Here is a 17,841-nt window from a genome sequence, read left to right on the forward strand (position 1 = left end):
GAGAAAGAAAAACTTAATAGCTCATTTTAAGAAGCCAGTAGTAACCAGCCCTGCCCCTACCACAAAAGGGGTTGGTAAGGAAGACTTAGGATTTCATCTGTGAAAGGGTTGGACATCAGAGCTGTGGCTATCTGAACAGCAGAGATAAAGGGTTATCACTGTCAGCATCGTACTTTAACCCATCACAGAGACCCATCTTCAAGAAACAGTCCATGACAATGCCTTTTGGGGTGATGTATAATTATCTCTTCATACAGCAGGGAGCTCGTTCCTGTTGAGCAAAACCCTGGGTGTAAAGTGTACCCAATCCCCACAGCCCATGGTGCCAGGAAAAGACAAAGTCCTCATGCTGCTTGGTGCTTTGGAGGTACGTCCTGTGGAAGCCCCCGAAATTGAGTCTGGTGCAATGAAGTTTCCTGGTCCTGGGCAGATACACATTTAAGACTGAATGGTATCCTAAGACGGAGGTAGGTATCTCTCCTATTTTTCTAAGCTTTGTAGCTATTCTTTGGCCAAAAGGAGGGTATGTTCAGTCTGTGCTCATGCCTAAGGCTCATACAAGTTGCCATTGAGTTGTCCCATGGGAGGAAGTAGATTAAACTACTAAAGGCTGTTTACTGTGACACTAGCTTTTTGAGAAGACCATCAAGGTCTAAGGGCATGTCTTTTTTCATAAAAAGAATTAGCTGAAACTCTGGTTGGAGGCTTAATGTGACAATTTTACAGAACCAGAGACCCCTTCCAAACTGTATGTTGCAAAGACCTAAGCCAGGTAACAATTTTCAAAATGCAGAAAAAAGTTTTGTCTTTAAGTTCTGTCAGATTCTTTCCTCTATGAGCACCACAGAATAGTTTTCCAGTGGTCCTGAAGGCAGACTATTTAGTTCTCTTGGTATAGCTTTATGTGACTTGATGTAACAAATATCTACTTTGTAAGTGTTGTGTTAATAGAAGAACTTTGATTCAAGGCAAGGGTGTCCTTGATCTGGAATTATATTTTCTTTATTTTCATTATCCTTGTTGAGAAGAAGGATTTAACATTGAGAAGACTGTGCTTTGTATATCATGAATCTATGAAAGAAAATGAAAAATTATGGACTTCACAAAGAATGAGCCACAATTAGCCCAGAGAAATCAGTGACATGATATATTTGCTTCATATATGAATTCATCATGAGAAACTGGAGATTCAATTTTTTTTTAAAAGGAAACTAAATAGAAAAGACGTGTTTTGAGCTATGGTAATGTTACAAAGATAAAAAAGAAAAGTACACATTTTTTCTTTGGCAAACATTGTCTTTTGTGAAAGAAAACAGCAGATTTTGAGAATGAGAAGACAATTTGCAGGAACTGCCAGGGAAAGCAAGGGTAGGAGCAAAATCTGAATATCAAGGGACACTTCTCTATAAAAAAAATCATTAGCTTGAGTTAAAAACAAATGTTTCTCTGGTTGCTTCAAGGAGAGGCTAAACCTGCTTATAATTGTGCCGAAGAGTCTCCCCCTGAGTGCCTGTTTGTTGCTCAGATGTGGCCCTCTCTCTCTCTAACTAAGTCATCTTGGTGGGTGATCTCTCTGCCCTCCCCACTACGTGGGACCTGACTCCCAGGGGTGTAAATCTCCCTGGCAACACAGGATATGACCCAGGGATGAATTTGGACCCAGCATTGTGGGATTGAGAACATCTTCTTGACCAAAAGGGGGATGCAAAATGAAACAAAATAAAGCTTCAGTGGCTGAGAGATTTCAAATGGAGTCAAGGGGTCACTCTGGTGGACATTCTTATGCACTATATAGATAACACTTTTCAGGTTTTAATATATTGGAATAGCTAGAAGTAAATAAATACCTGAAACTACCAAACTTCAACCCAGCAGCCTTGATTCTTGAAGACGATTGTAAAACAATGTGGCTTACAAGGGGTGACTACAATTGTGAAAACTTTGTGGATCGCACTCCCTTTATCCAGTGTATGAATGGATGAGTAGAAAAATGGGGACAAAACCCAAATGAAAAATAGGGTGATATGGGGGGTGGTGATTTGGGTGTTCTTTTTTATTTTTATTTTTTATTCTTATTCTGATTCTTTCTGGTGTAAGGAAAATGTTCAAAAATAGATTGGGGTAATGAATGCACAGCTATATGATGGTACTGTGAGAAGCTGATTGTACACCATAGATGATTGTATGGTATGTGAATATATCTCAATAAAACCGAATTTAAAAAAAAAAACAAAAAAATGCTTCTGTTCTCACTTGAGTTCTTAGGCAAAGTCATCACCAAATATTAGAGTATACATTTCATGTTTTTTCTTCCACACTCATTCATCTCTTTGAAAATAATTATAATGACAATTTTCTTCCCTTAGGCATTCTCCTAAAAGTAAAAGGGATTCATTTCTGTTGAAGAGCCAACAGATTTTTACGTACTTAATAGAGGCTGAAAAAATATTTATGTTTTCCTACTATTGTTTTCTTCCTAAATTTGAATATTCCCAAACCCCATACTGTAGTATGCTCTAGTAATGCAGTGTATCCATGGCAATACTTCTTCAGCCTGGTGGGCATTGTCAGGATACTTGGAACACTGTTCAGTAGGTGGCAAGGACTTTCTCAAGTGTAACGTCATCATTCTCCTTGAGCAGTTAGAGCTACAGTCTATCCCATGTGCACAGGGAAGTGTCTAGAACATTCCCAAGGAATTGCCCATGGTTCAGCCCATGGCTGACCTTAGAAAAAGGAGATGTGTGAGGAGGAAGTTCTCTCTCAAGTAAAGAGCAAGATTTTGACACGTGCCTACACAGAAGAGTAGACTTTAGCAGGTGCTGAACATTAAAAGAAGGGAAAACACAAAAACATTAATTAGCACATATATCATAAATAAATATATGAATTTTAAAAGCTGGATCTAGCTTATCTTTTCATTATATGGTATATCTTTTCATAATTGAGTAGTTGTGACATACCATATGGAAAATAACCTCTGCTATTTCCAAACCCCAGCATAGTTATCAATCTTCATCTCAGGAATATTGGACATTATATATATTATTTCTTGAGTCGGTTTCTGAGACACAATGATTTCCAGGCATTCCTAGCTTAGGGATTGTTCTTTCCCATTGTACCTCTTGGATTCTAGTTTCCCCTTCCTGGCTACTAAATGTCAGGGAACCAAAGGGTCCTTCTGTTTTAAGTCTCTGCTCATCCCTGTTGCAATCCCATCTAGTTGCATGGCCTTATACCCTTTTTGTTCTTGGATGACTCTCAAATTTGTGTCTGCAGACTCAATCTCTTTTCTGTGCTTCACACTCATGAACCTGACTGCTTTCACTCCTGTCATTGCTAGAAGGCTTATTAATATGTCTAGACATTCTTTGCATCCTTTCTGTGGAAGATCAAATGGTTTACCCCAAATTACACATGATCTGCATTCCTGCAAGTGTAAACCTCTTAAAGATGTTGTTTTTATTAAGGTGTGGTCCAGATGAATGAGGGTGGATCTTAGTTTAGTAGTGGCCTTGGAAAGAGAAAGTCACCGGTGGAAGCCAGAAGGGCAAGTCAGCAGGAACAGGAAAAGAAAGGAAAGGACATCCCCATGTGACAGGAGGCAAACCAAGGAACCCCAAGGATTGTGGAAGTCCACACCAAGATGCCACACGCTCCTGGGAGAAAGGCAGCCTTGCTGGTTAATGTGATTTGGGACTTCTGGGTTCAAATCTGTGAGTCAGTAAATGGGTTGTTTAAGCCAACCCATTCTGAATGTACTTTGGAAGAGGAAATAGCTGTGGGTGGATTGTTTGACTACTAAGAGGGAAACAAAGATACCAAGGTTATCTCCTAAACATCAGTGGAAAGCATTTGTGGAAAGTACCAGCCATTTACTGTGGTAGGGTAGTTGGCAAAGGAGCCCTCACAAGATAGCAGGAAAAAAAATGTATTTTAGTATTTGAATGTTTTTTTCACTTACCCTTCTTTTGATAATTAAGTTGAGCTCCTGAGCAGGCAGATAAATATATATCTTGGAAGCTGAAGGATTAAGTCACTGTTCTTCATAGGAATATCAAAAACATTACGCTCTCACATACTTCTGAAGTCATGTGCTACCTGAGATTAGTGCTCAAATGGGCTGAAAGCAGTTAAGAGTGATTTAAGGGAATAGCCTATTGAATTAGGAAATTGGGGTCATTCTAATACATATAACTTCCATGTGTAATGTAAACAGGAGGCTTTCGATTGGTTCAAAGGGGTCAGTGGACATGTCTTCGTGCAGCAAATAAGCTTGTTCCTGGAGAAGCAGAAACAAAATACATTTGCATAAAAAGATTCCTAGCAAAATAATTGAATAACTGTGATGTTATTTCTCATGAATCCTTTGAGGGATTCTGGAAAATGCTCAGTATTTAATAGATTTGGGCATGATGCAACTGGGACTGAATTTACTTTCCTTCCCACCCCACCCCTCTGCCCCCCAATTGCAGAAGATATGCTGATCTCTCAGATTTTTTAAATGTTGTGGCTGCTGCAAAGGCAAAAATTGGGGGCCCAGGGAATGTTACTGAGAATTAAATGGAATCTTATTCCTGGACAAATTCACCTGGTATATTAGCACTAAGAAAACACAATTTATATTAGGCAACTTGTACATAACTAGATTTTCAATTTTGGTCTGGGTATATGAATATGAAAGCACCTCTTTTTTCTAATTATCCAATGCTCTAATACTACCTGAACCCCATCAGTGTTTCAGTGCCCTAATAAAACATTCAAAGAACCCTAAAAGTGGTCTTATTTTGGGCAGGCCTTATTTAGGGTACTCATTCTAATTTTCACCCCATTAAAATAAGAATAAACAGTTGCAGCCGTAAGGATTATGTCAAGTTTCTTATGACTTCAAAGAGTGAATGTATGTGAGACAGAATATTGATTGCCATCTTTATGAAAGATTAAAATGGTGATACTTTTCTATATATATTCAGAATGATCCATGTCTCAAAAATAAAGACTTATTATGAATAGAGGAGGAAAGCATTCCTAAAATGAGTGTTTCACTTCAAATTATAGATGTTCATAATTTTTCTCTTACCCAGTCATTCTTCTCCATGAAAATAAGAATGATGATTTCCTTGGATATTCTTGTGAGAAAAAGGGGCATTAGCTTCTGTAAAAGGGTCCAAAACGTGTGTACTCTTTATTGAAGTCTCAAATATTCACATTTTCTTACTGTTGTTTCAACAAATTTTCTTCATTATTTTGAATATTCAGCAACTATTCATATTTGGAAACATCATTTTGTTCTGTATAATTTAAATAATGGGGATTTTATAACAATTACTGCTTAATAAAGATTCACAACACAAAGTGCAGTGCTAGAATGTTTGGGTTGCAAGTTCTTTCTCAAAGATGACTTGGGTTTTTTTCCCATGTCCATCTTGGGCTAAAATATATTCCTTCTGTATAGAAGGAAATAGCAAGAGCTTTCTCTAAGAAGAAACTCAAGACCAGTCTAGGCGTTGATTTTACCCAAGGGTGAGTATTACGTGATCGTTTTCTCCAGGTGAAGTGTGAGTAAGTCCACTGTCGCTTCTGATTTGAGTCAGAACTCCAAAGAAGAATAACCTTTATAATGTTCTGTGCTTAGGCAAAAAGGATAACCCCACAAGCAGTTCTCAACTCTTAATAAATAACAACAATAACAAAAACAGATCCAAAGTCGTGGTTTCATTATATAACAAGGGCAACATATCATGTGACTAATGCCTTCTAATATTACCAAATACTATCAGTAATCAATCATATTTCTTCATGTTCCAGAACAGTAAAATTGTTTAGCTTCAGGGACATAGGTCTCATAATCTTTCTACCTTTGGAGCTATTCTCTCTCTCTGTCTCTGTCTCTCTTTGTGTCTCTCTCTCTCTCTTACTTTATTCTCTCCTTCCTGGTGATTTCCTTTTGTGTTCTAGTCTCGTGGTCTTAAACCCTTCTGTTCTTGGATGATTCTCAAATTTATGCCTCTAGCCTTGGCCTCTTTGTGAGTTTCATACTCATGAACACAGCAGTGTATGTTCCATTCATTTTTAGAGATCCACTTAATATAGCCAAAACACAAATTCTTAATTTTCTTCCCCAAATTATGAATGATTCTGCCAATCACCCATCTTTTTACAGCAAATATTTGTAGTTATGCTTGATTCTTTGTCATACAGAAATCAATAATGCCACAAATACGTAAACTGATATTTCTATTCAATGTTAAAATAGAGTGAATAGGCACTTAAACGTATTTTTTGGGGGGAGTGAAAGTATTAAGTTAACGTTGGATATAATAATTAGAGATACTGTGGCCTCTTTATTTTATTCAAATTCATTGAACTAACTGGGATGAAATGTGAAGTGTTACTGAGAGTTCAATCAGGATGGCATTGTGAAAAGATTATATCAGCAAGTTTAAGGTCATTTCAATGAATTACAACTACTTATAAAAAATAGGTGAATTTAAGCAGCACATGGGAACATGAATGGAAAGAATCAGGATGAATATTCAGATACGGTGAAACAGCGTGCCCCTGATAAAGCAAAAATAGATATTTTTCTAAAAGGATGCTAACACTCACTCTTAATCATTTTGATGACTTTTTCTCATGGAATCTGTAAGAATTAGGAAACTGTGAAGCTAGGAAACGGTCCCATCTTCATTTCCAGGACTGCAGTGACATACTACAGGCTGGTTGGCTTGGCAGGAATCTATTGTCTCACAGTTTTGGAGGCTAGATGCCCAGATGAAGGTATTGGCCTTGTTTTCTCTGTAGTATAGTGTTCTGGTGGTGGCTCAATTTCTCCCTCTATCACAATGTCATTTCTCTGTCTCATCCTATAGTTTCTACTTCCACATCCAATTTCCTTTGGTTATAAGAACTTCAGTCATATTGGATTAAGGCACACCCTGATTCAGCTTGGCCTCACTTTAACTAATAACACCTTCAAAGGTCCAGTTTACAAATGGTTCACACCCACGGACTGGGGGTTAGGACGTGAACATATCTTTGTGGGGTGGCATGATTCAAATCTCCAAGTCCCCACAAGGCCGTCTTCACTTCTGATGCCAATTGCATGTTTGGTGGTTTGATAGTTTGCTAGAAGGACCCACAGAACTCACTGAAAGCTGTTCGATTCACTGTTGTAGTTTATTACAGATAACAGATATGGATTAGAGAAAGGGCGGTCAAGAGAAGAGAGACATAGTGCAGAGTTCAGGAAACTCCCAAATGAAGAGCTTCCAGTTGTCCTCTCTCCATTGAACCATGGGAAGTGTTACTTTTCTGGAAACATGGTTGACAATGCACACGGAGTCTTGCTAACCAGTGAAGCTCTCCCAAGCACTGGTGTGTGTAGTTTTTCTTGAGTTGCCATGATTGCCGGCCAAAGTGGCTGACTTTTAGTCTCTAGCTTCCCTGGAGGTAGAGGCATACCTTTAGTCTCCAGCACCTCCTGAGGTAGAGTGGATACTGCCTGGTCCAATGCCCCATCATCAAGCACATTTTGGACTCTGGTGGCCAAGGCCCACAGGCAAACAAACACTCCTATCTGCCGTCACATTCCAAGGACCTAGCGATCACCTCCTAACTGACGGAAAAGGCAAGAGCTCTCTTCAGTGCACAGAGGCCCCTCAGCATTATCTTAAAATGCTTAGTGTTTAGAAGATGTGAACCCCTGGAGTTGGGCGCAAATCCAGATGGAGCCGAACTGCTTTCTCTGTTTCTGCTGAGACCAATATTTGGGACCCATGTTTGGAGGTGATTCTGAGAATGAAATAGGAACTCTAAATCTTAACAAATTGACCTGTTATATTTATACTAAGGAAGCAAATTAAAATTAGCCAACTTTCTTGATGTGCTGAACCCTCTGTCTTGGGGCTGGCCCCTGTGAAGCTTGTTGCTGCAAGGAGAGGCTAAAGCTGCTTATTATTGTCCCTAAGAGTCTCCCCCTGAGTGCCTCTTTGTTGCTTAGATGTGGCCCTCTCTCTCTAACTAAGTCACCTTGGCAGGTGATCTCACTGCCCTTCCCCCTACTTGGGACCTGATTCCCAGAGGTGTAAATCTCCCTGGCAACACAGGATATGACTCCTGGGGATGAATCTGGACCCAGCATCGTGGGATTGAGAACATCTTCTTGACCAAAAGAGGGATGCAAAATGAAATGAAATAAAGCTTCAGTGGCTGAGAGATTTCAAATGGAGTCAAGAGGTCACTCTGGTGGACATTCTTATGCACTATATAGATAACACTTTTTAGGTTTTAATATATTGGAATAGCTAGAAGCAAATACCTGAAACTACCAAACTCCAACCCAGTAGCCTTGACTCTTGAAGATGATTGTAAAACAATGTAGCTTATAAGGGGTGACAGTACTATTGTGAAAACCTTGTGGATCACATTCCCTTTATCCAGTGCATGAATGGATGAGTAGAAAAATGGGGACAAAACCTAAATGAAAAATGGGGTGGTATGGGGGGTGGTTTGGGTGCTCTTTTCTATTTTTATTTTTTATTCTTATTCTGATTCTTTCTGGTGTAAGGAAAATTTTCAAAAATAGATTGGGGTGATGAATGTATAACTATATGATGGTACTGTGAACAGTTGATTGTATACCATGGATGATTGTATGGCATGTGAATATATCTCAATAAAGCGGAATTAAAAAAATTAGTCAACTTTATGTAAACCAAATTTTCCTTTTGGTTTGTAAATATAAAAAGGAATACACATTACTTCTCTGATTTTTCAGTAGATGAGATTTTTTCCCCAACAGAATTTTGATGCCCTGAATAATACTTTTAGAGGCAACTTACATATTGGATGCTCAGCCAGGACCCTGAGAAGGACTTTTGGTCATCCATAGCCAACATCATACGTGCCTTCAATGACCAATTGTCATGAAAACAGAAGATAGCAGCACTGCACACGAAAACTCTCAGGCACTGAAAATTCAGAGAGATGGATGCTTGGCTCCACCGACGCACCCCTGGGCTCTAGGTCTCAAGACCATTAGTGTGGTGTTAAATGACCAGGATCTGATGGTTCGGGTTGTGAACCTGTTGTGCACAATACTGGAAGCTTTTGGCACCCACAATCTGCCTTTAACATTACCATACAATTTTCGAAAGGACAAGGCATTTTGACCAAGATTTTAGAATGTCCGTTCCAGGTTTTCTGGACTCTCTATTTCAGGGAATATACTCATTCTTCATTCCTTATGAAGAGGTTGGTTAGACCCCAAGCATTCCATGATCCCACAGTTTAATGTGGGAAGATGCAGCCGGCCCTCTGATCACTGTGTCGGTGCCCTGCTGGAGGTCTCCTGTCATGGAGGCAGGACCTTTTCTGCCTCAATGCAGCTGGGGCAGAGGATGCCTTTCATGGTAACTAGGAGTGGGCTCAGTGCTACGTCTCTAATGATCCCAAACTTTGATTTCAAAAGGCGTGAAATACAGGTGCCCTCCAAGGATTCTCAAGCCATACTTCCCAAGACAGCTGATGCCCAAAGTGGCCATGGGGGTTGGAGTTTCTGGAGACTGCCTTCTTTCTTGCTGGTGGTGGTTGTGGTGGGAAACTCTAGGAGCAACGTGATCAGATAAAGATTGAATTTCCAAATTTTACCTGGCTCCTTGGAGCCTATCACCTCTTTTAGAAGATAATATTTATTACTTTATAGCTTGAGGCAATTTTGGGATCACAGATCAGAATCCCATCCAGCTCTGCTACTCATAGCAGTGGGACCATCAGCAGATCTGTTAATCCAAGGTTTGCAAAACTGTTTGCTGAGCTGTTTTGTTTGACCTGGATCATAGGGCTTTTAAATTGGGAAATTTCAAAGAGAAACTTGGGTTTCTGGTTTTTCTTAAAGAATTGGAAGATGTGGCTCCATGGGGCCCACATTCCCATGCAGGAGATCAGCAGGGGCTAGGAACCTCCTTCCCCAGCTTACTGGAACACATGCTCCTCAGTTTGCTACCTGGGTTGGCAAGTTCATCAAAGCTATTTTACTGCTCTTAGCCTAATTTATATCTTCTCTTGGCCCATGTAGGCATTTGAGTTTAGAACTTCCAGTTTAACCCTCTATGACTCAGGTGACCTTCTTTTTTTAATGGTGTTAATACTGCAGCTGTAAGAATTAAAAAATATATTTATGTGAAAGCCCATAACTAGCATACTTAATTGATGAAAGAATGAAAACTTTCCTACTGAGATCAGGACCCAGCAGTTCTATTCAACCTTGTATTGAGGGCTCTAGCCATGATGCTTAGTCTTTGATCTTTTCAGATTTGAAATAATACTTGCAGATGACAAGATCTTGTATATAGAAAATATTAGAGAATCCATCAAAAAATCATTAGAGCTAATAAACTTCAGCAAATTTGCAGGATATTGATAAACATGCAAAATCAGATGTATTTCTATACACTAGAAATGAGCAATCTGAAGATGGAATTAAGAAGTAATTCCATTTAAAATATCATCAAAAACAATAAAATATTTAGTAATAAATTTAACAAAAGAAGTGTAAGACTTGTACACTAAAAACTACAACTTGTCATTGAAAGAAACTCAAGAAGACCTAAAGAATGGAAAGATATCTGTGTTCAAGGATTAGAAGACTTAATTGTTAAGATGGAAATATTGATCTACAGATTCAGCACAATCCCTATCAAAATTCCAGCTGCCTGTTCTGCAGAAATTATGAAATAATCCTCCAATTCATATGGAAATGTGAGGGACCCAGAATAATCAAGCAATCATGGAAAAAGAAGGACAATGTTGCAGGACTTGCTCTTTCTGATTTCAAAACTTACTACAAATCTACAATAATCAAAACATTATGGTACTGACATAACGATAGACATAGATTAAAGGAATAGAACTGAAATTCCAGACATGAACTCATTTATCTCTGGGGGGAAATGGACAGTGAATGCTAACGGATATAGAGTTTCTATTTGGGGTGATGAAAATGCTCTAGTATCGATTGTGGTGATGGTTACAAAACTTTATGAATATACTAAAAACCACACTATTCTATACTTCAAAAATATGAATTTTATGATATGTGAATTATACTTCAATTTTAAAAAGTAAGACTGCAAAAACAAAGGAATTTATGCGCTACAGAGCATCTAGTGACATCTTTTTGAGTGAAAGAGTGACACTAACTTATATTTATACTTAGATTAGTCCACATCTTCAAATAGAGGAAGAAGATTTGTGGTCAAAAGAGAAGAATATTACAAGTATGTAAATTTTTTTTTGCTTGTCATTTCTGTTAGATGATTATTAGAGTAATAAAAGAAGAGTTTGGCTCAGACAGATTCTAGTGTGAGGCAATTTCCAGCCATCTATTTAGCTGTGCCAGATCCTTAGCAGATATAGTATCTTTGGGGTCAGTGTGGACTGTGTAGCTAGTTAACCAAAGGTGTCAAGTGAAAGCAAATCCTCCATCGAAGAGTATTCATGTTTCAAAGTGACTTATGGAGAAAATCCCTTCATTTCCTAAAGCTACAAAAGAAAGCCTGATCCAGTAAACAAAAAAAATTCCAAATTGGAATGAACAACAAATAAAAACTAAATGTTGCCTATTTCATGGGGCAGGAATACAAGACAAATGACTAACATTTATTTCTATGTGGTTTGGGGAATTTCAGGACAGTTTCAAAACAAAGTGTACGTAAGTAAATACATTCTAACCTAGGGTCCTCAGCATCCTCTCTGAGTAATTTTAGAAGCTTAAATAGCCTTTTTGACACTGTTGAACATATTAAAGGATTCAACTTGAATGATTGAAGAAATGTCAGGATATGATGTTGAATATTCTATTATTTTCAGACCGTCTCCACTTAAATAGTGAAGTGATTCTATGTCTTAATTTGCATTTGGTTTAGTAATTGCCTCTTACTTTGTGAATTTATGGATTGTAACTATTTATGGCATTAAAGATAGTCCATATTTTTATCAGTCCTTCCCAGTCAATATAACCTCATGCACCAAGGAAATCAATAGGGAAATAACCATGGACCATCTCCAGAGAGACCCCATCATCCTTCCGGGCCAGTCTGGGCCAATAGCTTTCCCTTACAACGCCCAGGACAGTCGGCAGAAATTCCTAAACGGGGAGCCAGTCATTCTTGGGGTAAGTTTGACCATTCAGGTAATAAACAGAGAAGGAGTCAATTACTGCAGGAACAGATTGGAGGGTGGCTGGGAATGTTGACGTGAAGACATATTTCCTAAATGGGTCAAAACCAGAGAAGAATTTAAGAGTGGTCACAGGGATTCCTATGTCTGGAGGAAAATATGGGCCAAATCTGCAAACTGTCCTGGATTTGGGAACACTGGATGAAAATCTTAGTGCTGATCCTCATGGAATTCCCTGAACTATAGGAGTCTTAAACAATTTGGTCTCCCAGTGTCAATGAAATAATTTTTCAAAGCAGAGCACTTATTCCTCCTTCCTTAGGGGCAATTCTTCATTCTCTAGGTGGCTCAGATCATGATTGGCCTGATGAATATTTGCCTGTGGAGTATGTTAAAGGTTCTCTTCTTATTCAATGTTCATACGTCCATATTCATAGAGAACCTTGAATTTTCCTACAACTTTTTCCTAGCGGGACCAATCATGGTAAGTCAATTGACATCTCTTTGCTCTCACAATTATTTGGAATTTGCAAAACCTCTTACTATCACAGGGATTGTCATTTTATCTATGCCTGAGTTCATAATGGGGGGAAGGAAATGAGAGCCAATTATTGTTTCAGAAAATGGCTACAAGATAAAACGCATCCTTAAATCAACTCATTTAATTTTGTCCTTGTACAGTTTATCACATCTGGCACTCTGTCCATTATGTCTGCCAAGAAAATGACAAAGAATATGGTGAGTTTTCCCTGGAGCTACAGGAAAATCAAACAAAACAAAACAAAACGAGGCACTTGATTCTTTCATCTTGGGGTCTAAAATGGTCAGGTTCTCAAGGGGCTCACCCTTACTCTGAGATGAGATCTCAAAATGGTTTTTAATCCATTTCACAGTAGATGTTTTTATCTGTGTTCTGGCCCACCTGGAGAGCTCCCCAGTGTTAAACAGCACACACACACACACACACACACACACACACACACACACACACACACACACACAGAAATGCATACACATTTGCCAGGATCATGAGTTTGAGGAAAAGGGCTGTTTTCTGATTCTCTTTCAGATCCAGGGCAGCCTGATTATGAACACAGTGAGTGCTGTGGCATCAGTTCTGGTAATGGTATTGATCGCTTTCAGTGAGGTTTATTTAATTGAAGGTATGCAGACAGATTTAATTCCTGGAAGGCCCTATTTCTACCCATATTTATTCTCTTCTCTCTCAGCGGTAAGTACTTCCAGATCCAATGGTGAGTCATTTCTCAATGTTTATAAGAGTGCAAATATTCCTCTATTCTCTAGTGGAGATTAATATTGAACATTCACCTGGTTAATGGGGTCAGGACCTTTAGCCAGTGTGGAATAAAATGCTTTGTGCTTTAGCTTACTGGAGGCATTCGGGATAGTGGATATCAGGCAAACCTTTAAAAAGCCTGAGAGCTATGGGGAAAAAATGGATGGAATAATGTTGGACTTTGATTCTTCTGCCCACGATTTGGTAACAGATTTGATGATGGTAGCACAACATTGAAAAAGCAGTTAATAGCACTGAAATATATATTAGAATGTGATTAAAAGGGAAAATGTTAGATTTTATATATATATAGTAACAGAATAAAAAATTAAAAAAAAATCCATGGAACTAAACAGTGAACCCTAAGTTACAACATGGACTATATTTAATAGTAAAATTATGAAAATGTGCTATCATCAATTGTAACAAGTGTTCCACACCAATGCAAGATGTTGGTGATGGGGTGGCATATAGGAATCCTGTATTTTATGCATGAGAGTTCTGTAAACCCACAACTTCTCTAACAAAGAAATTTTTTTAAAAGGCTATGATTCAAGGAAGAGAAGCATAGGTATTCTGACCCATTCAAATTTATTATGGTTAGAAGTCTAGAATAGTATCTTCCTGAGAGGCTCCATACTGAACCAAGCCCTTCCTGAGATGCAAAAAAGACACTGTGGGAAATAAAGGGATTACTAAAAATATTCTAATTATGGGAAGCCTTGATATGGGAGGTTGGCTAATGAGCACCTTTCCTTAGACACTTGACAGCCAAAAATATATATATGGTTGATATTGGAAGTTTATTAAATGAATGTGAAATAATAAATGAATTTATCTATGCATTTGAGAAGTGGTACAACCTAGATGTTAAGGATGTGAAACTGTATGCAGATTTGACCATTGATGGTAAAATGTGGGGGGCGGGGTTTACAATCCTTTGGGACGTATCAGTGGGTTAAGGATGAAAACAGCCAAGCCCTGTAGCATGAACACATCCTTGAGCTATTGCACGAGTCCATTACAGGTCTTTGCATAAATGTGCTCAGCTGATTCAGTACAATCTGATTTTCTTGCAGGGGATTGTGACTGTGATCCTCATCCTCTTCCTGTTTGAACTCATCATCTCCCTGTCTTTGTCCGCTTTTGGATGCAGTGCTGTCTGCTGTGACCATGGTCCAGTGAGTGTCTTTGGCTCAGGGGACATGGAATGCATACTGAGATATTCTGTCTTTCATTCAACCTCTACATTGTAGTTAACAGTGCAAAGCATCTAATACATTGATTTCATAATTCAAGTTATTCATCTGTCTAAGGAAACTACTATGTTCATATTCGCCTCTCTAGAGGCCTCATTTGTAAGATTGAACTGGGTGCTGGACAGTGTTTGGGGTGAGAATGGGTGTTGATATAGGATCAGAAAGAGAGGAAAGTAAGGTGTTAGGAGATTTGGGGGGATGGGGAGGTAAATGCTTCTGCTTCTTATTTCCTAATTTTTCCACAGGTGGTGGTGTACTTACCATCCAATGATCACACATTCCCGAGATCCATTCCTGATGATGACTATGAGGTGGTGATTTAATAATCTCCTTAACATGCTAGATATTCCTTACTAATCAGGAATATTGCTGCATATCTGTGTTCCTATTGTAAACAAAGCCTCTAGTTACTTCAAAATGATAATGTTTATTTTCTTATTGATGTTGATCTGTCTGTGCTCTGCCTATCCTATTAGAAAGAAACATCAAATCTCACCAGAATGTTGCCTCTAATGTGATAAAATAAAACATATAATTTGTTTGTATCAAGATTGGCATAATGTCATAGCTGTCTTAGCATGTTAAATGAGACCTATTAGGTAATCTGTGGGTGATGAAGGACCCTTACTGCATTTGAAAACATATGTCAGGGTCACCACTGTACACACCTTTAGGCTAGGTGATATGCACTTTAGACTCTGATGTGAATGTCTACATGTGGTGTACTGTAGTGGGGCAGACCTGCCATATATTATGCAATGTTGTTTCTGACACTTTACGACATATACATTCCCAGGCAATATAAAAGAATTAAAACAAATCTTATTTTTTATCCCGTAGTAGACAAAGATGAATGGCCTTCCTTTTCCTTTTCTTTGAGTATCCTAAAAGGTCGTATGTGACATCATGATAACAGTCATATTTATTTTTAAAGCCCAAATAATATTTAACTGTTCCCAAGAGTGAAGAGTAACAGACTTTGAAATTACAGAGATGCCCACATTTTCTGCATATGAACAAACATTTTTTTTAAATTAATTTTTTATTTATTTTAAATTACTTAATATACGCATACATTCTCCTGGTTAAATCAAAACATTGGCAATCTCTAAGATATGTAAGTAAAAAAAGCAAGGTGTATTACAGTGTATAGTGTATGCTCCCACTTGTGTTAAAAAAAGAAAAACAAAACACTCAGATTTGCTTATATATTCTTAGATTATCTCTGGAGGAATACCTGAAAAACTGATAACATTGATTGTTTCCAGGGAGAGGAACTGGGTGGCTGTGGGACAAGACTGGAAAGGAGATTTTTTTTTTACAGTATATCCTCTTATCCTTTTCTGTACTTTTAAATGTGGAATTATATTAACATATCACCAATTCAAAGAATTAAAATTGTTTTAATAATTCAAAATATATAGTTAAACCCAAAGTCCCTTTGAGCTGTTCCTTCTCTAATCCTACGACACTCTCCAGAATTAACTACTGTTATTAGTTTGGTGTACTTTTTTTACAGGTTTACAGAAATCTTTCCATGTCTGTAAATATAGACCTACATCATTATTTTGTTTTGTTTTTAAACTTTGCACAACATTCCACTCATGATACGAATATGTATCATGACTGATTCAACCTTTCCCCAATTAATATTTACTTGCTTTCTTATTTTGCTTGTGTTTTTCTTTGTATAATTATTGGTCTCTTGAATACAAATTTTTAAAAAAATTTCATTGTGGTAACATATTTAACATAAATGAACACCACTTTTTAAATACAAAAAATACAGAGAAATACAATATGTACATTTCTGTGTGTAACCATTCACTAAAATCTTGAAATGCTTTATTTTTTTTAAAAAGAAAAAATAATTTTTAAAAATTAAGATGATATATGCTTTTTATATAAAAAATTCAACCAAGTGATGCAATCACCAAAATCCAGATTTTGGGGGAAACCCTATGGGACAATCAATCAGGTTTCTTTAAAAAAGACAGTGAAAGAAAGAAAAAAAAAGATGGAGGGGAAGCTTATAAATTAAGAGAGATTTAAAAGACATGAGAACCAATCACAACATGGGGACTGTAATTGGATCCTGACTCAAGCAAACAAGCAAAAAGTTGACTTTATGAGAAACTGGAAATCTGAACCCTGACCAGATAGTTGATAATATTAATATTATTTTAATTGTTTTCAGATGTGATAAAGGCATTGTGGCTGTATTATCTTTTTTTTTTAAATCTTCATTTTATTGAGATATATTCACATACCACGCAGTCATACAAAACAAATCATACATTCGATTGTTCACAGTACCATTACATAGTTGTACATTCATCACATAAATCAATCCCTGACACCTTCATTAGCACACACACACAAATAACAAGAATAATAATTAAAGTGAAAAAGAGCAACTGAAGTAAAAAAGAACACTGGGTACCTTTGTCTGTCTGTTTGTTTGTTTGTTTCCTTCCCCTATTTTTCTACTCATCCATCCATAAACTAGACAAAGGGGAATGTGGTCCTCATGGCTTTCCCAATCCCATTGTCACCCCTCATAAGCTACATTTTTATACAATTGTCTTTGAGATTCATGGTTTCTGGGTTGTAGTTTGATAGTTTCAGGTATCTACCACCAGCTACCTCAATTCTTTAGAACCTAAAAAGGGTTGTCTAAATTGTGCATCAGAGTGCCCACCAGAGTGACCTCTCGGCTCCTTTTGGAATCTCTCTGCCACTGAAGTTTATTTCATTTCCTTTCACATCCCCCTTCTGGTCAAGAAGATGTTCTCCATCCCACGATGCCGGGTCTACATTCCTCCCCAGGAGTCGTATTCCACGTTGCCAGGGAGATTCACTCCCCTGGGTGTCTGATCCCACGTAGCGGGGAGGGCAGTGAATTCACCTGCTAAGTTGGCTTAGCTAGAGAGAGAGGGCCACATCTGAGCAACAAAGAGGCATTTGGGAGGAGGCTCTTAGGCACAGTTATAGGGAGGACTAGCCTCTCCTTTGCAGCAACAGTCTTCCCAAGGGTAAAACCTACGGTAGAGGGCTCAACCCATCAAACCACCAGTCCCCTATGTCTGTGGTCATGTTAGCAAC

General features: G+C 38.0%; 1 protein-coding gene across 2 annotated transcripts in view; it reads left to right on the plus strand.

The window, feature by feature from the left end:
* Positions 1-235: 235 nt before the first annotated feature.
* Positions 236-17,841, plus strand: part of LOC119536378 (membrane-spanning 4-domains subfamily A member 4D-like) — a 41,416-nt gene continuing 23,810 nt past the window's right edge. For both annotated transcript variants that reach the window (XM_037839140.1, XM_037839141.1), the window contains exons 1-8: positions 236-467; positions 11,219-11,279; positions 12,002-12,175; positions 12,524-12,664; positions 12,862-12,918; positions 13,250-13,411; positions 14,557-14,658; positions 14,982-15,047. In XM_037839140.1, coding sequence (XP_037695068.1) covers positions 12,056-12,175; positions 12,524-12,664; positions 12,862-12,918; positions 13,250-13,411; positions 14,557-14,658; positions 14,982-15,047 — 648 coding nt within the window. In that variant the 5' untranslated portion in view covers positions 236-467; positions 11,219-11,279; positions 12,002-12,055. The remainder of the gene's footprint in view (positions 468-11,218; positions 11,280-12,001; positions 12,176-12,523; positions 12,665-12,861; positions 12,919-13,249; positions 13,412-14,556; positions 14,659-14,981; positions 15,048-17,841) is intronic.

This window comes from Choloepus didactylus, chromosome 6 (assembly GCF_015220235.1).
Source record: "Choloepus didactylus isolate mChoDid1 chromosome 6, mChoDid1.pri, whole genome shotgun sequence".
Classification (NCBI taxonomy): domain Eukaryota; kingdom Metazoa; phylum Chordata; class Mammalia; order Pilosa; family Megalonychidae; genus Choloepus; species Choloepus didactylus.